Source organism: Triticum aestivum, chromosome 7A (genome assembly GCF_018294505.1).
Source record: "Triticum aestivum cultivar Chinese Spring chromosome 7A, IWGSC CS RefSeq v2.1, whole genome shotgun sequence".
In the NCBI taxonomy this organism is placed as follows: Eukaryota; Viridiplantae; Streptophyta; class Magnoliopsida; order Poales; family Poaceae; genus Triticum; species Triticum aestivum.
In genome coordinates this window covers 72,189,768-72,213,509 of record NC_057812.1, presented here as the reverse complement: position 1 = coordinate 72,213,509, position 23,742 = coordinate 72,189,768, and the positions used below count along the sequence as shown (strand labels likewise).

The 23,742-nt window shown below is 45.0% G+C and overlaps 2 protein-coding genes across 2 annotated transcripts; both read right to left on the bottom strand.

Annotated features, from left to right (window-relative positions):
• Nucleotides 1–12,472: 12,472 nt before the first annotated feature.
• LOC123149608 (post-GPI attachment to proteins factor 3) lies at nucleotides 12,473–17,326 on the bottom strand. Its single transcript, XM_044569301.1, has 6 exons — nucleotides 17,036–17,326; nucleotides 16,756–16,948; nucleotides 13,699–13,963; nucleotides 13,397–13,596; nucleotides 13,117–13,304; nucleotides 12,473–13,008 (listed from the first exon to the last, which is right to left on the bottom strand). The coding sequence occupies exons 2-6, from the start codon at nucleotides 16,866–16,868 to the stop codon at nucleotides 12,716–12,718; spliced, it is 1,059 nt and encodes a 352-aa protein (XP_044425236.1). The 5' UTR covers nucleotides 16,869–16,948; nucleotides 17,036–17,326; the 3' UTR covers nucleotides 12,473–12,715.
• Nucleotides 17,327–19,034: 1,708 nt separating this feature from the next.
• On the bottom strand, nucleotides 19,035–22,862 carry LOC100415829 (protein CHAPERONE-LIKE PROTEIN OF POR1, chloroplastic). The gene is made up of 5 exons (XM_044571011.1): nucleotides 22,687–22,862; nucleotides 22,449–22,585; nucleotides 20,139–20,521; nucleotides 19,618–19,694; nucleotides 19,035–19,523 (listed from the first exon to the last, which is right to left on the bottom strand). Exons 1-5 carry the CDS (start codon nucleotides 22,761–22,763, stop codon nucleotides 19,373–19,375), a joined length of 825 nt encoding a protein of 274 aa, XP_044426946.1. The 5' UTR covers nucleotides 22,764–22,862; the 3' UTR covers nucleotides 19,035–19,372.
• Between the last annotated feature and the right edge of the window lie 880 nt (nucleotides 22,863–23,742).

The window sequence follows — 23,742 nt, the reverse complement described above, 5'->3', positions numbered from 1 at the left end:
AACTACTCCTTAGACGGGCCTTCTATGTAGAGCCGTCTGCGAAGTCCGAACTGGCCCAGTGGCTGCGCTCCAAACCGTGGCTCCCAACCTCTCTCTTCGCCGTTTCCCTTGTCTCGCTCCGGCCAACGCCGCCAGCCCCGTCGTCTCCTCCACCATCTGCCGGCGCCAACGCACACCCCAACATTCCTCTCATCTCTCTCCTCCATGGAGCTGATCAAACACACGGCCACTCCATCAAGCAAGACCCTTTTCCAACACGAACCCGCCGACGGCGGAGATGCCGCGAGCGGAACCATCGGCGGCCTCCCTTTCCACCTCACGGAGAGGATCCTCCGCCGCATCAGCCCGCTCGAGTCGGCGCCTTTCGCCTCCGTCTGCAAGTCCTGGGCGGCGATCATCTCCGAGCGGCTAGCGAGACCCACCCCGCACCTGTTCGCGCTCGAAGTCCTCGACGAGGACGAGTACTTCCTCGATCTCCTGTTCGTGCCCGACTTGGAGCGCCGCCGTGGCGCCATCTTCTCCGTGCCGACCGACGACGAGGAGTCGCCGGCGCCGGTGATCCCCGCCCGTCTGCCGGCCACGGTCAGCCACGCGAAAGATGACAGCATAAAGTTGTCTGGCGCCTTGCCCTGCGGCGGCCTCTCCTTCGCGGAAGACAACCGCGTCGTCCTCGTCAACCCCGTCACCGGCGCGTTCCAGAGCATCGAGATGTACCCGCCCCGGCACAGGCTTCTGATTCAACCGACGGTCAGGGCCGTGGCCGGCGCCGACGCGTTCTTCGTTAGCCAGTATTTCGAGCGAACCGTCACTCTCCGGTGGCGCGAGGAGGAGGAGTGGTCCGAGCAGAATCTGCTCCTGCCGGAAGAGTTCACAAGGAGCGATGCCATCGACCTGGTGGCCTACAGCGGCGGCATCTTCTACGCCATGGAGTTCTTCGGCTTCACCCACACCGTGGACACGCGTGCGCCGTCGCCGTGGCGCCTGGTGAGGCTCCGTGCGCCGAGCATTCTCGAGCAGTACTCCCCGATCTGCCTGTACCGCTACCTCCGGAACTCTCACCTGCTCGAGTTAGAAGGGGAGGTCATGTTTGTGGGCCCGGTGCTCGCACCAGATGAACCCCTTTGCCCCAAGACCATCAGAGGCTTCGAGGTGTGCAAGCCTGATCTCGAGCGGTCACGATGGGTGAAAGTGGAGAGGCTCGCCGATGACCGGGCGCTGTTCGTGAGCCAGCAGTCGTCGTTCTCAGTGCGTGCATCGGAGACGCCGGGGTGCAGGGGCAACTGCATCTACTTTGTGAGCGAATTCGACGAAACCTACATACAGGACACTTGGGGCGTGTATTCCATGGAGGAGCAGAAGGTGCTGTTTCAACGCCCCGTCGGTGGTTCGCCGGGAAAGTACAAAGCTGCACGGTGGTTCTTCCCTAGGGTCGGTGCATCACCAGTGCGCACAAACTGTGCAAACTCTGGAAAGAAGAGAAATTTCCAAATGCTCTAGGTATGTACAATCAGATTATGAGTGTAAGTTGCAGTTCGACGTGTCTTCCGTTTCTCTATGCACTGAATTTGAAGAGTTGTGTTGCTTGTCAAAGGTTTATGAGTGAAATCCTGTGCCTGGGCATTGCATTGCTCAATCGGTCCTTTGTATCCGAAGGGTGGTTTATTGGAACAAATTTGCATGACGAACATGGTCTGGCAAGTTGAAACAGCTTCAGATGCTCGTGTCCCATTACCAGCTTGATGTGTACTAGCCATTCATGACCAGAATTCCAGCGGCCAAACCTCTCTCAAAGCATGAAAAAAGCTTCATCCTTAACACCATACAATGGGCATAGTGCTAGCACCTCAAGATTTCTTTCTTCTTTAGATTTGTTGCAAGTTTACTTGAGATTATAGTTACTGTTCATTTTCCAGCCTACTAACACTTGATATATAGGTCCTAAATACATTTTTTGAGGTTGCCTTTGACCATTGGTAAGATTAATAATATATGAGATGTATTCAAGTTATTACAAAGTTGAGTCACTTATTCTGGGACGGAAGGAGTATAAAAATTATATCATTAGAAACTTCTTTCACATATGAATTATATCATTAGAAACTTCTTTCACATGCTTTATGTAACATGCATGCCATATATTATTACTCTAAATCATGGTCGAAGGTTACCTCGAAAAACGTATTAGGCCTTATATATTTTGATGGAGAGAGTAGTTTGTTCTGTCATGGTCGCGATAATAATATTTTACATAGTGCTAGAAGTTCAAATTTTGTTATGAACAGAGATGGAACTTGAATTTTGTCCCAACAGAACCATTTACGTCCAGCAGACCGAGGCAACAACATATTACACACCCGCACACAATGCACAGTAGAGATCCTAGTCCTAACCAAAAACCACTCTTATTAGGTAAGTGTGCAATCGCGCAAACCAAATACATTCTACATTGGTCACTTTTTGTTCCGGTAAAACAGCAATGTAAGAGATAAACCACATAAGAGTGTAAACGAAAAGAGAAACTCCACAGGATGTATCATACAATGACCAGTAACTGCTTTGCGGTGGGTTTCAAGCAGTGACCGCAGGAACCGCAGGTTGTCGCTGCTTCCCTTGGTTCTTTTCCATGTCCTTCGGCTTTGACTTGGGAGGGCCTAGGGCCGGCCGCCTTTGGTTTCTGCTCTGTTCTCGCTACTTGGTTTTTCTTGTCAGGAGATGGGGATGACTTTTTCTTGGGAACTTTCCGGTCATTGGTGTTGTTGCTTAGACTGATTGCACCTTGCAACTTCAGAGCTGACTGGTTTATGCTGGTGTTGTCTTTCTTTGATTGGCCCTTATTGTGTTTTTCAGGGGTGACCATAGATCGGGGCTCCCATGGCCGTGCAACGATCCAGTGGTCCATCCAGCTCCTGCCCCCGCCACCGTTCCCGACCCCATAATTGGAGTTTCCTTGGCTTGTGGCAGACTTTGCCCGCCACTGCAAAAGGGTGCAACATATGATTCATAATCATTAAGATGCATATAGGGAAGTTGTTACAGTCTTTAGGCATGAAGTGTTGCAAAATAATGAGTTGCAATATGAGATTAGTAGCTAGTACGAACCTGATGGTTAAACGCTTTACTGCCGCTTCTATCCTTAGATGTATGCTGGCAAGTATTGATAGATGTTGTGGATCACTAGGCTAGATTAGATCGGTGGTTTGCGGTGGTTTACCTTCTCCATAGGTGGATGAACCCGCCAAAGTGGCCATGGTGGATGGCTACGACGGTGATGGTAGAGAGTAGTGGGCGAAGTGGTGGCGGCGCTTCTCATCAGCACTGCACTAACCCTAGATTGGTAGGGGATTAGGTGAGGTGTACGGCGCTGCGACGAACCTCGTGATGCGAGCCGCCAGCCCCCACCTCTTTATATAGTGCAGGTGACAGGGGGCGTCACCCATAGTGGGTTGAGCGCCCCCGATCAGGGCGCGGATCTAAGGGCCCGGTGGGCCGTTGGGCCCACACGATGGAGATCATCCTAACATTCTCCCCCTTGATCTCAATTTTTACTTTTGACCTTATACTTTTACTTTACTCGTTTCATAACGGATCAATACATAGAACATGTTTCATCGTCACAGCTCAATTGCCGATAGAATCAGACAGCCACAATATACCTCTCTATTTTGAAACAAATTCTTTAACCTTGGGCCCTTTTATTGTCCGGAAATTTTAGATTATACCATAAAACCCATGTCGACTGTGTGTTCTCCGAACACACTGGGCGGTAAGCCTTTAATAAGTAGATCTACAAACACTTGTCTGTTGCTTTGATACTTCAAGCATTCCTACATAATTTTGGACTTTCTCCTTTACAATGCATAACTCTGGGTCCGTGTGTTTGGCATCAACACTTGACTTGTTGTCATAGGAGCGAAAGACTTAAAATAGTTATCGTTGTTGTCAACCATTATCAACTCCGGGTACAGGTCTCCTTAACCATTTTGCCTGTCCCTCAGCCTCATATCAAGCTATAAAATATCTTTGCATCACATTGATGATAATTGCTTCATTCTTTGGAGCTTTTCCACACAAAAACCTTCAAGTATGAAAGTTAGCGACAATTGTGGATTTCGCTATACATTTCACAAGGCATGTCTTTGTATTCACAATCTTTTGAGAGCACTTATTTCTTTCAGCATGAGGCCGATATCTTTGACTTCATTCCAGTGATCTATATATGGACTGGACATTGCCAAAACAATCCGGATACGTGAACTGTGCCAGGGTAATGTATTGAGCTTCCAACAACTGAAGCATATGGTACCATATCCGTTTTCAATCTTTTCTCATCAACTCTTGGAACACCATAGTTTTCAGTTCCATTACCCTTGACTATAAGAACAGGCGTAGGTTTTCTCGCATGCATACTTTAGAGACCTTTCTTAGCATGTCCATTCGACATCACGAATACCCCCTTTTATTCTTTTCTTCATGAATCTTGATACTTATAACGAGAGACACTCTACCAAGAACATTCTTTTGAACTTTGAGGACAAGAACTTCTTTTCTCCTCCTGTAGTAGGTTGACATCACCACTAGCAAGTAGGATGTCATCCACATGCACAGGATTAGGAAATGAATTTCCCATTCTATAACTTTGCATGAATACAATTGTCGTCTCATTTTCTTTAACCCAAAAAACATCTGATTCTTCTAACTTTAAATGCCACTGTCTAGAGACTTGCTCTAGTCCACAAAAGACTTCTTGAAGCAGTATCCCTTGTGTTCTTTACTTTCATCTGATGTAACTTAGATCATGCACAAAAACTTTCAATTTAAGTCGTGCTTTACACCTTTACATATTTCCTTTGGAGTCACACTAACCTTATAGACCCTTTACAGCCTACTGTTTTGGCTTCACTGGAAATTGCTTATGAGTCTCAAAACTCGATTGAGCGCTTTAAATGAGGTGGGATCAACCTCCATTTGAATTTCACTAACATAGACTTTATAGTAATCAGAAGTATCTGATTTTCTCGTTCCTTAAGACCATCTGTGTCTCAGGTACTAGCACTTCTTTCATATGGGGTTGTTGTTGCTCTGTCACTGCCAAGAGGCAAATTAATTCTATAGTCTTTGGTATTTTCATACCATGCCCCCCCCCCAGATTACTCCATCTTCACTAAAAATGGCGTATCTTTAAACTTTATTATTTGGGTTTATTCTGTGAAAACTTTCTTCTTTATGGCACTTTAAGCACCGTCTTAGTATTCCTTGGTCTGCTTTCGGAACTGTAAAAGATCCAGGAATACAACTATGTTTTTTCTTTAGGGGTATGATTATGACTGTCGTACTCCCCCAGACGATCACATTCTTCATCACGTTATCTAAAGTATAGGGGAGTTTCATCAATCTTAATTTATCTCATATTTCTTTCTCCCCCTCGAAATTTGGCAAGAACTTTTCTGCCACAATTTCGAAAACCATTCATAACTCTTCTGAGTTGAGGAAACTTTGATTATCTACTTCATTCATCTGATTACTTCATACGAAATAAAGTTATCTGTTAACTGATATGGGAGTACTTTTTCCTCATTCCATTTCGGAAACCCAACAAAGTTCTTTATCATTAGTACTTTTGCAAGTAACACTTGCATATCAATCTTATCTTTAGGTTCGTCTCTCACTTTTATTCTCTTTGGATTTATCGAATGCTTAATGACCGTTACACATAAGGTGTACGGTCGATATTAGGAAAGCATAATAGTTACTCCATACTTTTCTCCGAGAGTGGGACACATTAAACGTACATGAGTCATCATATCTTTCTCCTGTCATACAGGATAAGTTCTTTGCCAAAATTTCTCCTGCCATATAGGATTTTTGACATAATACTATGTCAACTTTACCCAGTTATGCAGGTATTTTCCCAGACTTTTCCCCGCCATGCGGGTTTTATCATAGTCCTCTTTTCACGCTATGCGGGTAATTCCTTGTAAGGAACATAAATGTCAGAATTGGCTCTTTTGACTGCATATGCAATCATCAAATTCAGAAATAAATCCGAACGCTCTTTGACACACATGCTTAATCCGACGTTGGTCAAATTAAACATGCATGTTGCTTGTTTCATCTCAAATCATGTTGACTGAAAAATCTTCTTCATATAGAATACATGAAATACATCCGTCAACCAAAACTCTCAATGATCTATCTGTTTTCTTCTCTTGGATTAATGTCCAAGAATTATTTTTTTTTGAAGCCATTCTTTAGAGAGAACATACTCCCTCACGTTATGACCTTTCCTGGTCATCTTTCGGGTCACAAGTACCCAGCCATTCGCTTTCACAAATGAAAGCATGGAAAACTTTTAATCTGAGAAAACATAGCCAATAATCAACAATAATGAGCATGAAAAAACCCTACGTTAGTCTGGTTAAAAAATATGCACATTAAACTTTTGTAAAACTTCCTTTTTATACTCTAAATCACCATTGCGGTAGAATTAGAATAAAACTCATTCTTCTAAATTAACTCCATATCACCGTTGGGCGGAAATGGAAATAATGCATATAACTCATAGACAATGTGATGATAGTATTTCTATTAAACAACTTTGCTAAGAAATAATCATCATCATCAACTTTATTGCAGCGGAAACAAGAAATATACATTTATCTAGTTCAAGAGCATTTCTTCATCTTAACTCTTCTTTGAAAAATGATCACTTTGATACAAAATTTATCAGAGATTTAAGCTTTGAACATAAGACTCATAGAATTATAGTACTGTTATCATCAACGTTGGTCAGAAAATAACAATACCATATTTTAACTTTTAAAAGAAATATCTTTTTTTTATTATATCGGAAACTATCTGCATCTTATTTCACCCACAGGGAAAAACATTGCTAAGAACAATTCTTTCAATTAAATTTTCCCATTGGTTCCAATTTTGTTGGAGGATAATACTTTTACTTTGTAGTGGAAACTTTATAATATTCTATTCAGAAACAATTATGTACTCTTTTACTCTCTAAGCAATTTTAACCGGTTGGTTCAAAATTGAATTAGAGAAGCAACAATTTAATCTTTCACAGTGGAAAATATGAATACACTTCATGAAAATAGCACTGTTCAGAAGCAATTCTTTACTTTTCTATTTTCGAATCAATTATCTCGTTGGTTCCAACTGACTAGAGATTTAAACTGTACACAATTGTACAAAAAACATCGAATAAAAAACTCATGACTTTATTCTTTTCAGAAAATTTTATTTTACTTTTCAAAAAAATTTCTATCACTTTTCTATTTTCTAGACAAATTTTCGCTGAATTCAATTTGAACAGAAAATAAAATAGAAAACTGGACAGACAAACAAAAAAAACTCTCAGCACAGCCCAGTCCAAGGTCTGCTGCTCCGCGTGCTCGCGCGAGCCAGCCTCTCCTCGGCCTGGGCCGCCGGCCTCAGCCCAGCGCGGCCTCCTCCCCTTTGGCCCAGAAGCCCAGCACCGCTAGCGTTTAACTCGTGACCGTCAGATCAGATCCGATGGCCCAGCGCGCGATCCGCCCGAGCAAAAACGGCCGATGCGGTGAGGGGGCGAGAGGAACCCTAGTCATTTCCCCTCTCGCGCGCCGCTCGCCTCTCTCGCTCTCCGCATCTTCCTCTCCCGCACGACGGCAGCGAGCGCAAGGAGAGGAAGCCGTGCCCGGCGGCTTGCCGGCGACGACGGCGAGGAGCAGCGCCAGCGCGACTAGCTTCTTCTCTGTCTCTTTCTTTCCTGTTTCCCTTCTTCTTTCCCTTCTTCTGTCCCGTCGGCGCCGTCTCTGTCGAGGAAAAAAGGGCAGCGCCCTGGTGGGCCGCTCCGGCCGCCGTGGACGGCGGCGAGTGCCACTGCGCCGCGCGAGCCGTTCCCCTTCCCTCTCTTCTTTTTATCCACCAGTGCCCCAGCGCGAGAGAGACTCCTCTGCTCCCCTTCGCGCGAGCGACGGCGGTTTCCAGATGCGGCGCCCCCGCTGACCCCTTTGCCGGCGTGCACGAGCACCTCTAGGGTGAACGCGCCGCCGTCAAACGGCTCGTTGGTGGTGCCCTTTGCCCCAGTGGGGGTGTGTTCTTCGTCCGAACGGCTCGGCTTGCCGATGCCCGTCTGGATCGAGAGGAACGGCGCGTCCTTGCGGCGGCGCAACTTTTTCGACGAGGAGTTCTTTTCCCTCTTTAGTTAGGGTTCTTGGATGAATCTTTTTTCTGTGATTTCTTTGTACCGAAAATAATCTAGATTCTAGCCTTGTCTGATACCATTGATAGATGCTGTGGATCACTAGGCTAGATTAGATCGGTGGTTTGTGGTGGTTTACCTTCTCCATAGGTGGATGAACCCGCCAAAGTGGCCATGGTGTATGGCTACGAGTAGTGGGCAAAGTGGTGGCGGCGCTTTCCATCAGTACTGCACTAACCTGGTAGGGGATTAGGTAGGGTGTACGACACTGTGACGAACCTCGTGATGCGAGCCGCCGGTCCCCACCTCTTTATATAGTGCAGGTGACAGGGCCCGTCACCCGTCACCCATAGTGGGTTGAGCGCCCCCGATCAGGGCGCGGATCCAAGGGCGTGGGTTGAGCGCCCCCGATCAGGGCGCGGATCCAAGGGCCCGGTGGGCCGTTGGGCCCACACAGTGGAGATTATCCTAACAAGTATTTCATCCATGGTATTCGAGCCTTCATCCACTCAACCTGGTAAAAACATGCCAATGAGCAAAATGAAATATTGAGGAGCTCTTATTTATTGTTTTTAGTGAAGTTAGCCGATGAGTAACTTTCTGATGACAAAATTTACCTGCAGGGCTGGCGACACTTGTGGGAGACGAAGGTCCCTGCCAAGATGTGAGTTTTTGCATGGATCTTAGCTCGACTATCCCTTCCGACAGGTGAAGAGAGACCTAGGCGTCACATGGCGGAATCCGGCGGTTGTCAGTCTAACATCAAGAGCTTTATGCTTGGAATCACAACCAACCAAAGGAGAGCCAACACTTTATTAATCAAACAAGATTATTTCAGCTATCGACTAAGTCACACTGAAGATGAAAAGAAAAGAGACAAAAAACACAAGATTGATATCCACACTTCCTCAGCCGGAAGCCGGGACAAACAATTACACTCTAGAACAAAAATTCAGAGCAAACATGAATTATACAGCATATTCACTTGTTCGTCTTGTACAACGAGGAGCTCCCTTAAGCAGTCCAAAAGAAACAACAAGAACACTATAATGCCTGATTCAGGGACACGACTATTGATTAGGAAAGAACTCCCCTGAGAAAAAATAGGGAGGCAGAACTCCCATGAGGAATGCAAATCCCTATATATGAGATCACGCAAAGTAAGATTGTCAAAAAAAAGGGAGATCAGGCAAAGTAAAAGTCTGCATAGAGACACAGGGTAGTTGAAGTTTCCTTGCAGAACACAGAAAAAAAATTAAGCAAGCACAAACCCCTCTTTCGGCATTCATGCATCTCTTCTCAGCTAATATATAGAAAACATAGTGGGTGATCCAATCAATCTCATTCTACTAGCAATATATATATATATATATATATATATATATATATACATATATATATATATATATATATATATATATAAATAAGTAGCTCAGTACAGTTTCGATTAAAGGGGTCCTAGAAAGATAAATTAGAGTTCCTTACACACTGGACTGGACAGACATAAAACTTCAGAGCCAACAGGTAGCAATGTAGCATAGATAGCAGTTTTTTCTCTCCTGAGGCACACATCCAACCATACCATACGTAGAGAACTAATTAAGATGAAACATGCATATATAATTATATACTTCCTCCGTTCCTAAATAATTGTTTTTCTAGAGATTTCAACAAGTGACTACATACGGAGCAAAATGAATGAATCTACACTCTAAAACATGTCTACATACATCTGTATGTTGTAGTCCATTTGAGATGGCTAGAAAGACAATTATTTGGGAAAGGAGGGAGTATATACTTAACTAATTCAGGTAGGGTCATCATGGGCCACGCTAGGTACTAAAGTGCCATGACAATATCCTTGGCCGCTTTCATTTGAGCCGGCAGGAGCCTAGCAATCAGCTCCTTAAGGGCAGATGGGCAGCTGCTTTTCAGATGCTCGTAGCCATCACTTGCCATCATCGCCTCCAAATTGGATGGAGAAGCAAGGAACTTGAGGCAAGCTTCCTTGAGTCCATTGCAGTTATGCTGCTCAGCCAGAGCCAAACTGGTTGCCACCATACTGGGCCTCCTTTGGTTTGGAAAAATTTCATAAGAATTCTAGAGGATAGGATTCTTATAAATTTTTTTCCTTCAGAGCCCTTTGGTTCATATAAATGGATTCCTATTCCTACATAGGATTGGTTCCTATCCTTCACATTTCATAGGAAAATAAAAATGAGCCTAGACTCAATGAAAAAATTCCTTTGGTGTCAACCAAATAACATCTCGTTTCCTATTCCTACTCATAGGATTTGAGATACATGTCATCTCATTTCCTGCAAAATTCCTATTCCTACGATAATCCTATCCTATGAACCAAAAGAGGCCTTAAATATGGCATTCACCTTGACATTCTTGGCACCAGCTGAATCAAGAAGCAAGCGAACAACTATCTCATTGGCATGTTTTGGCAAATAACCGTTTGGGTAATACCTCACAGTCCAGTTGTGGCCTTCAACACTGAAAGGGGAAGAAGCCGTGCACTCACCATTGCTGAATAGCTCCTTCCCTCTTGAGTATCCATGTACCTTGAGCAAGTAGGAACCTTTCTCAGCTACATTGACGGCGGAAACCTCGCAGTGACCTGCCATTCAATCCGGAGGTAGGGTAGCGTTAGCGTAGGACGATGGATGGATAATAGCAGCCGGTTGCCTGCCGCGGCGAGGAGCACCCGGGACTGGGGTGGGCTGGTAGATTGGGGACGAAGACGAAGAGCACTGCCGCCTCCGCTCCTTGCCGTTAGTTCTCGGTCGGCACAAGAGGGAGGAGAGTGAGTGGGGAATGCGGCGGCGGCATGAGCTGGGTGATGATCACGTCAAGAGGGTTTTTATTGGGCCTAGATGGGCTTCGGAAAGCAACATCCAACGGCCCATGTATATTTTCTCTAAGTTCATGACTCACCCTAACTTTTTTTTGTAGTTACTAGTAGATAGACTAAGGGTAAAATTTGAGAATAATATCAAGGATCACCTAAGCATCAGTTATTAACTGATGAAAAACAAATAGGTTTCAGTCCAATCCCTCTGGTTGTAGCCTTCTTCTTCCTCCCACTGTGCCGCCCCACCCTCCAATGCCTGCCTAACCGCCTAACACCGCCACCGCCCACTACCTCGACCACCGCCATCACTGTTTTAAACAGCAAATGTGATGAGTTGGGGGACTCAGCTCTTGTCACTGTTTTCAGTTCATTCGCTAATCCTAGTTATCGTGGTTATAAAAGGAAAACAATTATGTGCTGTGGTGGTGGTTCACACAGGAAAGGAAATTGCAATTTTGTGAATGATGGAAAATGATGTGGAAATCAGAATCATAGACAGACAGTAGTATATGACTCCGTGGAAGTTTGAATAATTGGAGCTAATGTGTAGCCATTTGTTCCCTTAATAAAAATGGTGTGTGGCTCCCAAATACGATGATGCAATAGGAAGTCGTCACCTCCATGTTTGTTGTATTAATTTCCAGTTGCCTCTACCATGCTGCTGTTGTTATATGTTTGCAAGTAAGTATTTTTTTTTCTTTTCTTTTTTCTTGACCTGCATACAAGCTGGAACCAACTGTCATGAACTGGGAAACTCAAATACTACTCCCTCCATCCAAAAATACTAGTCATCAAAATAAACAAAAGGGGATGTATCTAGGAAAGCGGATTAGGAGCACTCGGGTGCTTCACCCCCCTATATTAAAAAATAATTTAGTAATTCAAAAAAGCGAAAAAAATCTTGGATATATTTTTGAACCAAATATGACTAGGTATTGTACTCATATAAAATGTTTGGCCAAGGAATAATTCTCGTTGACTTCAGGGCAAAAAAAAAACAAATTTATGACAACAATATAGCATGAATAGTACTTGTATCTAGCATTTTTTTGGGAAATCTTTGACCCCGGATACAATAAAAGTCATTTCCTATTTAAATCTTTTTATACAAGTGCAATACCTGGTCATGTTTGATTTCATAAAAAGTGCCGGGATTTTTTGACTTTTTTTGAATTACTAAATTATTTTTGAATATAGGTGGGCGTAGCACCCGAGAGCTCCTATGCATTTTCGATGTATTTAGACATATCTTAGTTCTAGATACATCCTTTTTTATCCATTTTGATGACAAGTATTTTCGGACGGAGAGAGTACCTTTTTGCCAGTTTGTGAGATATAAAAGTGTCATAGAAACAAGCAGTCCTATGAAGAAATCAGCACACATTCCCTACAAATATCTCATCATCTCTGACGGCTCATTCTGCAATGCTTAGCTTCATATAAGCTTCTATTGAAACTCACAGGCTCAACTGTCTCAACGGGCACGGAAAAAGATAATGTCACTTTTTCTACTACACAACTATTCCTCATATAGATCAAAACAAAAGTCAGGAGGGCTAGAGCCACAGAAACAAGATGCTGATCGATCCCAGGAATACCGAGCATACCGAGCTTTTGCTTGTGTTGCCTTGAGAGAACCGAACAACATAATGACCTTTAATTCACCTGGCCTTCTTAACCAGTGTGAGTGTGGAGGTGCGGAACTCTGCGTCATCTTTAATGAAGCTCCACCAAAGATAGGTGAGGGGAACGGTGCTCGCGTGCCACAGCGAGTGCGCATCGGCATACCCCTTGTATGGAGGAAAGTCAAACACCTCAAGAAGCATAGCTAGAGCTCCTCCGAACACAACGACCCAAAGCTTCAACCGTGACGGATGATGGGTCACACCAGCCCAGATTGCCCATGCGACAATTTGAACCACTCCCATCGCCACACAAACTTTCATGTTCCATCCTGAAGAAAAGGCAGGCATATAAACACAGAAGATGCACATGAATTAATCTGTTTGTGCAACTGTATGCAAGGTAAAAAATACTCTAGGAGATGCAAAAGGAACTTTACCGTAGTCAAGCTCGTAGAAGTTAAGATACAAGATGTGTGTTGTGACGAATGCTAGAATAGGTGCAGCAAACATCACCCGGGTAGCCCCCTCCTTGACATTAAAAATTCTTAGCAGTGTAAGGATTAAAGAGTAGCCAAGTACGGCCACAGCTGAAGAGTAATCCAATTTCTCAGTCAAGTCAATATCCCTACAAAATGAAGAATGAATGATGCTGAGCAAGATATTAAATATATTATTATGACAGCAGCATGCCCAAGCTTTGATTGAGCAAATGTGCACCTGGTATGGAATACAGAGCTCCAGATCCATGCATTCATTGATAATATTGCATAGATATGCCATAAGCCAGTGTATTCGTAGTACGTCTTCTTCGTCTGAGGTCTAAGAGGTAATCTGTATTTCACTAGCAGGAAGAACGAAAGCCAGCCAGTGAAGTGCATCAATAGGTTGAGAGCAGACAGTGCAGCTGACAGGGGTTCCTGATAATAAATGCCAAACAAGTTATTAGTAGTAGTCAACTAGTCATCATGGTGAAATACTAGTCTCACTACTCATCAACATACAAGCCAAATGTTACATGCCTGGAAGACAGAAACACGTTTGAAGGGCCATTTTCCGTGATATTGAACAGGGCTCAGGCCACCTAATCGCCGTTCCTCTTCTCTTCGCATCATGCAGTAGTAGCGGCAGTCTGTCATACAGTTTAGTTGCTTCCACTGCACACGAAGAGCCTCCTGTGTGTACCAAGAACTTCCAGCAGATATGCTGTCGTTCTCCCGGGACTGACAGTGACTGATGATGTTGCCTCCAATAATCCCCGTATTCTGACACTCCCCCACACAAGTTCTGCAGGTCAATCACGACGCAAGTTACCAGAAACTTCTAAACAATGTGATATCATAATGAAGTACAGCCCCTAACACAATGCATAACTCCTAACAAATAGTTCTACGATATGTCACACAAATCAAGACCGATAAAATGAAAAAATTCCAACAATAACTGAGGCAACGATGTCACAATAGTTAGCTAAAGGTGGTCAGTAGATGCACAGCAACTGCTGCAAAAATGAGTTAGTTTGTTATCATTTTCATAATCAGACAATCGTATAAAAAGACATACTATGTCTTTTTTCGGATAAAAATTTAATGGTTTAATTTTTGTGACACATAACCCACATTTTATTAGTTCAATCATCATGGTCAAACTTGACTTCCAAAAAGAGTGTGTGCCTTCTTTTGGATTAGGAGGGAAGTGCTAACCCAGTATTTCAGTCAAGTCGGCAAGAAACAAAAACATACTCCCTCCGTTCCAAAATAGATGACTCAACTTTGTACTAACTTTAGTACAAAGTTAGTATAAATTTGGGTCATCTATTTTGGAACGGAGGGAGTATGTCACAAGTCACAATGAAGTAACAAGAAAGGATCAATTATATTGTAACAACCAACAACCATTATAGCAATTCTTAACATAAATAATTTCAGTCAAGTCAGCACGAGAACACAAACATACTGTATTTCACAATGAAGTGACACGAAAGGATCAAACATATAGTAACAACCATTACCAACATATGTATGATATGTTTATACACTTTTAAATTGCTCTTAAGTAGGTGCGGTAGTATAGTAACCAGAGTTGCATCTAACCTCTAGCTAGTGCTCCTATGAATCTAATAGTAAATTGTCTGACCTGCAGTCTCTCTCTCCATCTAATAAGTATGACGGACTAATTTGCCATGGCAAGAATACCAATCATGTATCACCACTTAATCTTTGTGCATCTAATCTAATCTAAAGGTTCATCTGTCGGCCAATTTAACTGAATCCACCTTTGTACTCCCTCCGTCCGGAAATACTTATCCTAGAAATGGATAAAATGGATGTATCTATAACTAAAATAAGTCGATACAACCATTTTGAGGACAAGTATTTCCGGACGGAGGGAGTACCAATTTATTAACTACTTGCGCTAGTAAGTATTGTGTTTTTTTTGAAAAGGAGGAATACCCCCGGCCTCTGCATCTGGACGATGCATACGGACACTTTATTGATTATAACACAAGACCTTACAAAGTCGTACAACAGTAAGACCAAAGCCACCATCTTCGCAACCTCTGTCGCTACTCCTATCTAACTGATGAAGGGGCGCTGATGGTCTGGGCCTAATACCAAACAGATCTCGCAGCCAAACCTAACATCTGAGACCTGAGGTCCCAACCAGGACTCCTTCCGGGTATGGGCACCCACCAGTCCGGCGTGCTCTTCAACCAGGCCCCCTGCCGGGTATGAGGCCGCCGCAGCCACGTACCATCAATCCATCTTCAGAGCTGTACTGTTGCATGAACCGTGCCAGGCCTCTCTGCCATCGACGCCACCACGACGCCAGACAGCGCCACCATCCTGCGCTCGTCCATCATCACACGCCCACCGGCGATACCCCTACTGCTCCATGCCGCCGAGACTCGCCGTTGTCGACGTACCAGATGCCACGCCGCTCCTCCGACGCGAACACGAAAAACAGGAAACGCCCTCAAGATACAAGGGGCACTCTGCACAACCTGAAAGCCGCCGCGAGCAGCTGCAGAAATCCAGCCGGCAGCCAAATCCCCCACCTTCATGAGCCCACACCCGAATCCTAGCTCCCCAGGCAACGCCTCCAAGGAGGGGATGACGCCCATGGCGCCACCGCTGCCCAATCCAGACCGGATTTTGGGTTTTCACCCGGGAGAGGACCGGAGGTGACAAGAATAAGGACCACGACACCGCCTTTAGGAAGGATGCGTCGCCCGAAGCCGACGCCGCTGTCGAGCCGAACCAGCCGGCCTAGGGTTTCCCCCGGTCCCAATCTGCACCACCATCCCCAGAAGCACCGGAACCAGCAGCATCCACCGGCCACAAGCGCAAAGGGGAAGGAGCGGGAAGGATGGAGTAGCAGGCCTCCAGATCTGGCGAGGATGAAGGCCCCCGAACTGCCGCCGCCAAGCGCCGACTCCCCACCACCCGAGCGGTTGAGGACGCCGGGCAGAGTCCCTGCGCACACCGTCCAGAGCGCGAACGGCGGCGCCGAACCAGCAGGGGCCGCCGCCCCGTGGATCCAGATCTCCGCGAAGGGACGATGAAGGCCTCGCCGCCACCTTCCTCGGCAGCCGTGCGACGCATCGGCGGCTCCTCTAGTGGCGACGAGGAGGAGAAGAAAGGGGAGGGGGACCGCCGGCAGCGGCTAGGGTTAGCCGCCCGTGTCGCCCCTGTTGGAGCGACGCGGGGGGCGGGGCCTTGTACGTTAGGTGGCAAAGATTAATCAGTAAGTATTGTGTGGTAGCTGAAACTTGATTAATTGTCCATCTGTCGGCCAGGAATACAAATTGTGTTTCTATCCTAAAAACAATGCATCCACAATACTTTAAGGTTCTATATCATTCCATTGTCAAGGCGAAGTCAAACAATAACCATGTTAGATCCACGGTCTCCAGTTTTCCGGTTCATATATTTGGAATCAAACTGCAGGATAGTGAATTATGGATTCCAGTACCAACAAGGCTAAGATATGACGATTTCGAGATAGAAAAGGAGATTTAATATTTTTAACCAACTGCAACAGGAGATGAGTCAAGAAGTGTGTGTGTGTCACCTCACCTGTAGTGCGGATCAGCATCTCCCGGGCTGGCCTCGACGGAGATGGAGACGAATATCCCAGGGAGTGCAAGAAGGGAGGCCAATCCAACTACCCACAGGCCGCTTCCGGCCATCCCTCACGGCAAGCAGCAGCTATGGATTCGTTCGTTACTGGTCAAAGGGATCTTCACTGCACCCACACGGCAGTCCGGTCCTAAAATGCACCGACACAGATACTATGTAAATTCGCCATTTTGGAAAAGCAGAAACGCATACAAGCTAGCTAGGAACAGCGGATTACCTTCTTCTTCTTCTAGTTTGCTCTCCCGAGGATGCCCGCGAGTGCGAAGTGGAGATCTTGACCGGCGAGCGAGGAAGGAGAGGACGACTTGGACCTCCAGGAAGCAGAGGAGAGAGCGACGAAACGAAGGTGCCCCGCCGCCTGGAGGTCCCCGCCGGCTATGCTATGCCCAAGCTAGATGCAGCCTGCAGCGACCGACCGACCGCCGCCGGCAGAATCGGAGGTCGAGTGGGTGGGTGGCTAGGTTAGAATTTTCTTCTTTTCTTTGTGGGCCGGGCCGGGCTATTTTCAGGCTGGAAACACACCCAAAAATGCAGTAAATCAAGGCCCGACAACCCCTCAAAAAGAAATTCAAGGCTAGGCGCCGTCCAGCTGATCTTTTGAATAGATTAACTGGCTCGCAAGCCGTTGGATCCATCATGGGATAGTCGTTCGATCTGACTCGTGTTGTGCTTGGTCCAATCCAATTGATGAGGTTTGCCACATGGGCCATGTTGTCCTCAAAGGTTTACCAAATGGATCTTGTTGTGCGCGAAGGTTTGCACGACGAGTGCTTGGCCCATGTAGCACTCGAAGATTTGGAACCGTCATTTGCAACATAAGCCATGATGCCACCGCAACATGCCCTCGTTAGCCGACGAAGATGCGAGTGAAGACACAAAGAAACCCAAACAAAATAATAAAAGAATCAAAAAATAAAAATGAGACAAAACTAGTACAATGACTGAACAAAACCACAAGTGTCGGTAGCGAAACACAGCACACGAAAAAAAACACGAACAATGGCTCGGCGTGATAGCTACATGGAGAAGGGGGATTCTTCAGGCGAGAGACATGCTATACTCCCCATAAGCGAGATGTTGTCTTCGCGCAGGGCGTACACCCCCTGCTCACAAGATCTAAGTATGGTGCGGCCCAATATCTCTCCTCCCAATGGTTTTGGGCTGGGTTTTCTATGGTCTTTCTTTCATCATTTTTTCGTTTTGTTTTTTCTTTCTTTTTAAAAAATATTATGAAATTTCTTATATCTTGAACTTCTAAAAAAATCGTGAATTTTTTCCACTTTTTGTGACCATTTTCAAATATGCGAACTTTTTTCAAATTCATGAACATTTTTTAAAGACGTTAACACTTTTCAAATTCATGAATATATTTTTTATTCATTTTTTAAATGAAGATTTATTTGGATTCATGAACATTTTTCAAATTCTTGAACTTTAAAAAAATTGTAAAAAAAATCAACTCCATGATTTTTCCAACTTTATAATTTTTTCCCCAAAATTCAATGGTCAACAGCCATCGTCAGCGGTCAATGCTTGGATGCCAAGGATGAATAGTCAATGGTCACCGGTCAAATAGTCTCGTGGGCCGCAACCCTAGTGCGGCTGTGAGGACAAGAAGCCTAGCGGGCGCTTATTTCTTTTTTGTGTCTCTTTTTTATTCTTAGCATCTAGCCAAGTTTCGATGGGCTGAAATAATGAAATTCAAGGCTACGCGCCTTTGGTTGATTGTGATTTCAAGCATAAAGTTGTTTGCGTTGTTACTTATTTGTTGTTGAAAGGCGCGCTGTCGAACTGAATCTGTCAGTATGAGTGTTTTTTTTTTTTGAACTTTAGAAACCATAGGGGTGCACCTCAAAGTCTTAATATGTGAGCTTATATAACCATAACTGTTTGCTAAAGCACAATATCAGGGCCGAGCTTCAGAGTGTGAATCAGCCAGTGTTTTACGCTGTTGCTTTTGGACTGCATAAGTTTGGGCAGGCTCCTTGACGTTTTGTTGTGAAACTTTTTTTCTCTACTGTGGCACAGCAAAGATATCCGACAAGCATCACATATTCATAGTACATGAGAAACCAAAACGTCGGCTCCAAACAGCAGCTGATGGAAATCACCGCGTTATCCGCGGGGATGTGATTAGTAGCAAAGTAAAAACATTTCGATGCAACTGCACTGCAACACAGCCACACAGGTGAACAAATCTCACAACAAACACACGGTGGATGCCCGCCCGTGAAATCACAAGCACAAACAAGCGATAAGCACATCTGCAGCTGTTTATTATAGTTACAACGGTAGCATGCCCAAGCACTCTAGAACTAGCAGCAGCTTGCAGAAACTGCCTACAAAACAATACAATACAATACAATACAATACTGACCAATATAAGCTCGCTTAGACTAGAGATAACAACAACACCTCATGGGATCTGAACAATAGTGGGCCAAGTTTCGGCTTGTCAAAAGGTCATCTTCTATACCCACGGGTCAAAAGGGAGTTGCAACGTCGGCAACAGAAAATCTCGCAGAAACAACAACGGTTTCAAGTGTCACAGATTTCACTTGACGAGAGTGCAACCCAAGAATAGAAATACATAAGCGACCAGCGAAGTAAGGAGCTCCAGACACCAAGTACGCGGGAAAATAAATGCCGGGATCACTGGGACTACCAGCGAACCTACTATCCAGCCACCCGCAAAGAGTCCAAGCCTGCAAGTACGGAGGAGGATTAAAAGCCCTATACGTGTGCGACTGATAACGACCAAGGGAGTACTCGTATGTTGCTATGCAGGTGCTAACTAACCCTGTGGCAGACGCCCTGGCAAGGTTTTTCATCTTGTCGTTGAGAAAGTATATGCATGACACGAGTGCCAGTGCAAGCTGCAAGAGAAAACCATCAATGTTAAAAAGATTGTTAGAACCAGCAAGACCTATAATTGGTATAATAGGAGGCTTAATCTATCTTATAGGTAGGTCAAGTGTTCTTAAAACAAAACTCGAAGTGCACACTTCGGAGCACGGTCTTCCATTAGGTCCTTTACGGATGACGAAAGCCCCTTGGCTATACTCTACTCTTCGCCTCCGGCTGTTCTGTGCTTTTCTTTTGGCTCGGCGGAGCTGAGCTGGGTTCCATTACACTCTGTAGGAAATGCATAGACAGTCCACGCAGCAAACCGAGGATATTTTCTGCCTAATGGTTCCAATCCCCAGCCGCAAGAGAAATAAACAACAGTCTTAGGCTGTAAGTAATCTCTAACAGGTTCAATGCTTAGGAAAAAAGGATTATTGAATCAGTTGTGAGAATCATTAAAAGCATATATATACCTGGAAGGTAGGTCCAGTCTCAGCAGAAGTTGCGATGCTCCACCCAGCAATAAATCCAAAAAGAGCAAATCTTTTTGACACAACATCCATCGATGGCACCTCAAAGTGTCCAAGCAGTGACTTAACCCATGATGGGGATTCTTCCACTTGCTTAATTAATTTCCTTTTCAGGTTGATTTTGGACTTCTTACGGTGTGAGTAGCTCTTCATCATTATCTTATCATAGGCACCTTCAATTGCCTCTTCGTTTTCTTCATACCCAGCGTATTGTTGAAGGAGGAAGTTTCTTGCACTATTGATCTCTTCTTCAGATGCATCATGGTCAACACCAAGAAGCTTGTAAGGATCCCATGTTTTTTGTCTTGGGAATACAGGGACATGCTCTACAAAGAAAAAAAATCATGAAGTGACATAAGAGCAGTGAGCAAGAAAAGTATTCAGCACCCAAGGAAATGATAAAAGGCACGAGTTCCAGGTTCATTCACGACAAGTTACGCTATACTTTGACAATTCAATCTCTACCACTAGCAATTGGGCGAAAGACAGGCTTCAATTGCAAAATTTGCAAATAATAATTCATCAAGAGTCTGCTGCAGCTAAATAAATGAAATGACCATTTAATTTCTTGTTTTAACCACTGGTTCAGCAATACATAACACATAATGATAAACAAATCTAGGGCAGCCCGGTGCACGTAGCTCCCGCTTGAACAAGGTCCGGGGAAGGGTCTGGCCACTTTGGGTCTATAGTACGCAGCCTTTTAATGATAAACAAATCTACTCCCTCCGTCCCATAATATAAGAGCGTTTTTGACACAACGCTCTTATATTATGGGACGGAGGGAGTAGAAGACAAAAATAATTTACAAATCCACTTTACTATCTGTGGTTCTTGAAACGCAGAATGATTAAAAATTAAAGGAAATTATATTCAAAGTCACAATATTTAGAAAAAAAACAAACAAGACCAGCCAGGAGCCCTTGGCATTGGCGGCATCTTTTTTTGATAGAAGAAACAACCTGGGCGCCTTGTGGAGTCCGATACTCGATAACTCGAACATGCACCTGCACAGCTTATCAACAGAGTGACGGCTCTGTTCTCAATGTCTCACAATATGAAAAGTGGATTTCGTACCTAGAATCGACCTATGTTTATCTTGGTAGGTCAACGAAGCTAGGCAATAGCTTTTCACAACCAGTTTCTGGATACATAGCAAGGACCGAATTAAGCAGATATGCCTGGTTTATGCCCAATACAGACAGGGAATATGTGTTGATTAATTTCACCGGACAGGACTGCTTGTTTCTATGACACTTTTAATTATCTCACAAACAAAATGGCAAAAAGGTACTATTTGATTCTCCCAAACCTTGCTTACAAATAAGAAAACTCGTCTGGTTAATGGCATTTGATTCCAGATATGCAGGTCAAGAACAGATACCGCAAACAATTAAGAGCAGCATGGCAACTTCCAAGCCGAGACTCAGCGGTACTGTAAATTAATACGGCAAACATGGAAGTGACTTCCTATTGCATCAATCACCCTTGGTACTGCCGCTTGCACGGATTGCTTCTACTACTTGTTTTAGTACTGAAATCTCCGTATTTGGGAGCCATACACCATTTGTAAGGGAAGGACCGCCCATTAGGTCCCATTATTCAAACTTGCACGCAGTCCTGTATTCCCATATACCGTCTATCCTGAAGGCCAGGATTCTGATTTCCACATCATTTTCCATCATTCAAAAAAATGCAAATTTCTTTCGCGCGTGAACTATGAAGTATGAACACACGGAATTGTTCTTTTTAACCACGGTAAGCCGATAACTAGCATTAGCGAATGAACTGAAACATTTGTACCACCAAACCATATTATTATTATCGCATTTGCTATTTAACAGCGATGGCCGGGGGGTGGCGGCTGCGCTAGGCGGTTAGGCAGGCGTCGGAGGGCAGAAGGCAGTTAGGCAGGGCGGGTGGGAGAAAGAAGAAGGCTACGAGGGGGAGGGATTCCAGTAAAACTGAATTTGTTTTCAGTTAATAACTGAAGCATATACAGGTGCTCCTTAATATTATCTCAAATTTTAGCCTTGGCCTAGTAACTGATTCCACTTATCTTGGCACTGCCAACAAATTTATAATCTGATCTGAAAATTTTGCCCTTGCCTGAAGGGGGTAAATCTGCAAAGGTACCCTCTCCAGCCTAGCTTCCAAAGCAATCGGCCAGGGGGGTTTGTTACCTTGCCACGGGTAAAGTAACACGAACATGGTAAACCAACATGAGGTGGAGCAAGGGGCCGGGGTTGTTACCACTGCCGGCGCCGGCGCCGGTACCGACGGGTAGGCTCGCGGAGCAACAGGCGCGCCGCAGCCGCAGCCGCGGGAGCGGGAGCGACACGCCTCGTCGTGCTAGCAGCAGCACGCCATCATCCGGGTCCGGCCCGCCGCTGCGGAATTCCTCCACCAACCACATGCAGATGCAGGGGTCAAAAAGGCAGAGATGGAGCCATGGAATTGAGGCGAGAGGAATCGAGTGGCGGATACGTACGCGTAGTGGTAAGGCCTTGGGAGCCGCCGGACGAGAAGGGACGCCTGGCTCTGGCTCAAGGCGACGGCGGCCTGCATCGCCGACGGATGGATAGAGCAAGGCGGCGGAGACGACGACGTAGGTGGTGGGTTGGGTTGCCCGTGTTACTTTACGGGCCAGGCCGGTCTCACCTCGTGGGCTGCCGCCGACTGGCGGGCCATCACGGCATCCCCACCAAGTTTGACTCAAAAATAATTCATCTAAAAAAAGTTGACTCAAATAATAATCCAAAATAAATATACCGACGGTCACTGAAGTCGAGTCCGAAGCACAAAACAGTACTTGTACTAAAACATACCTGTGATTGAGTTGGTGAGATGGACAGTGATATTCCCAACCCATCAAGGTTCAAATCCTGATGCTCGCATTATTTCTGGATTTATTTCAGAATTTCCGATGATGCGCTGTCAATGGGAGGAGACGTTCCGTTGACGACGAGGCGTCTACGGTGACTTCGTAAGTCTCAAGATGATATGGCGGCTCAGTCACTCGAAGGTGCTCATAGAGGTAGGGTGTGCGTGTGTGCGTTCATAGAAGTGAATGTATGCGCGTGTATATGAGCGCTTGTGTCTGTATTGATGCTAAAAATAATAACATAAGACGACGTGACGTGATTGTACTGTCAGTGTTGCCGAAACGACTTCCTAGCGATCGGCCGCTACAACGGGCGATCTAGTCCAGCACAACTAATCAGCCGACAAGTCTTTCCATCAAGACCCATCGGGTGAGACTTCCAGCGCACACACATGCAAAGGCTAGGCGAGACTTCCAGCGCACACATATGCAAAGGCTAGGCAAGGCAAGAGGGAGGCGGCCCCACCCAAATCAACACTAATCATCGCCCCTCTAATTTTTAGGAGGCCCGCCTCTAATTAACCACCCCTAATCAATCCACGTTTATACTTTGGTTCTTTTTGTTTTTTTTTATTTCCTTCATAATCCTCGGTTTTCTTTGCTTTTCTTGTTTGTTTCTTCGTTGGTATTAACCGGTTTCCTTTTTTGCACATGCCTACCTTT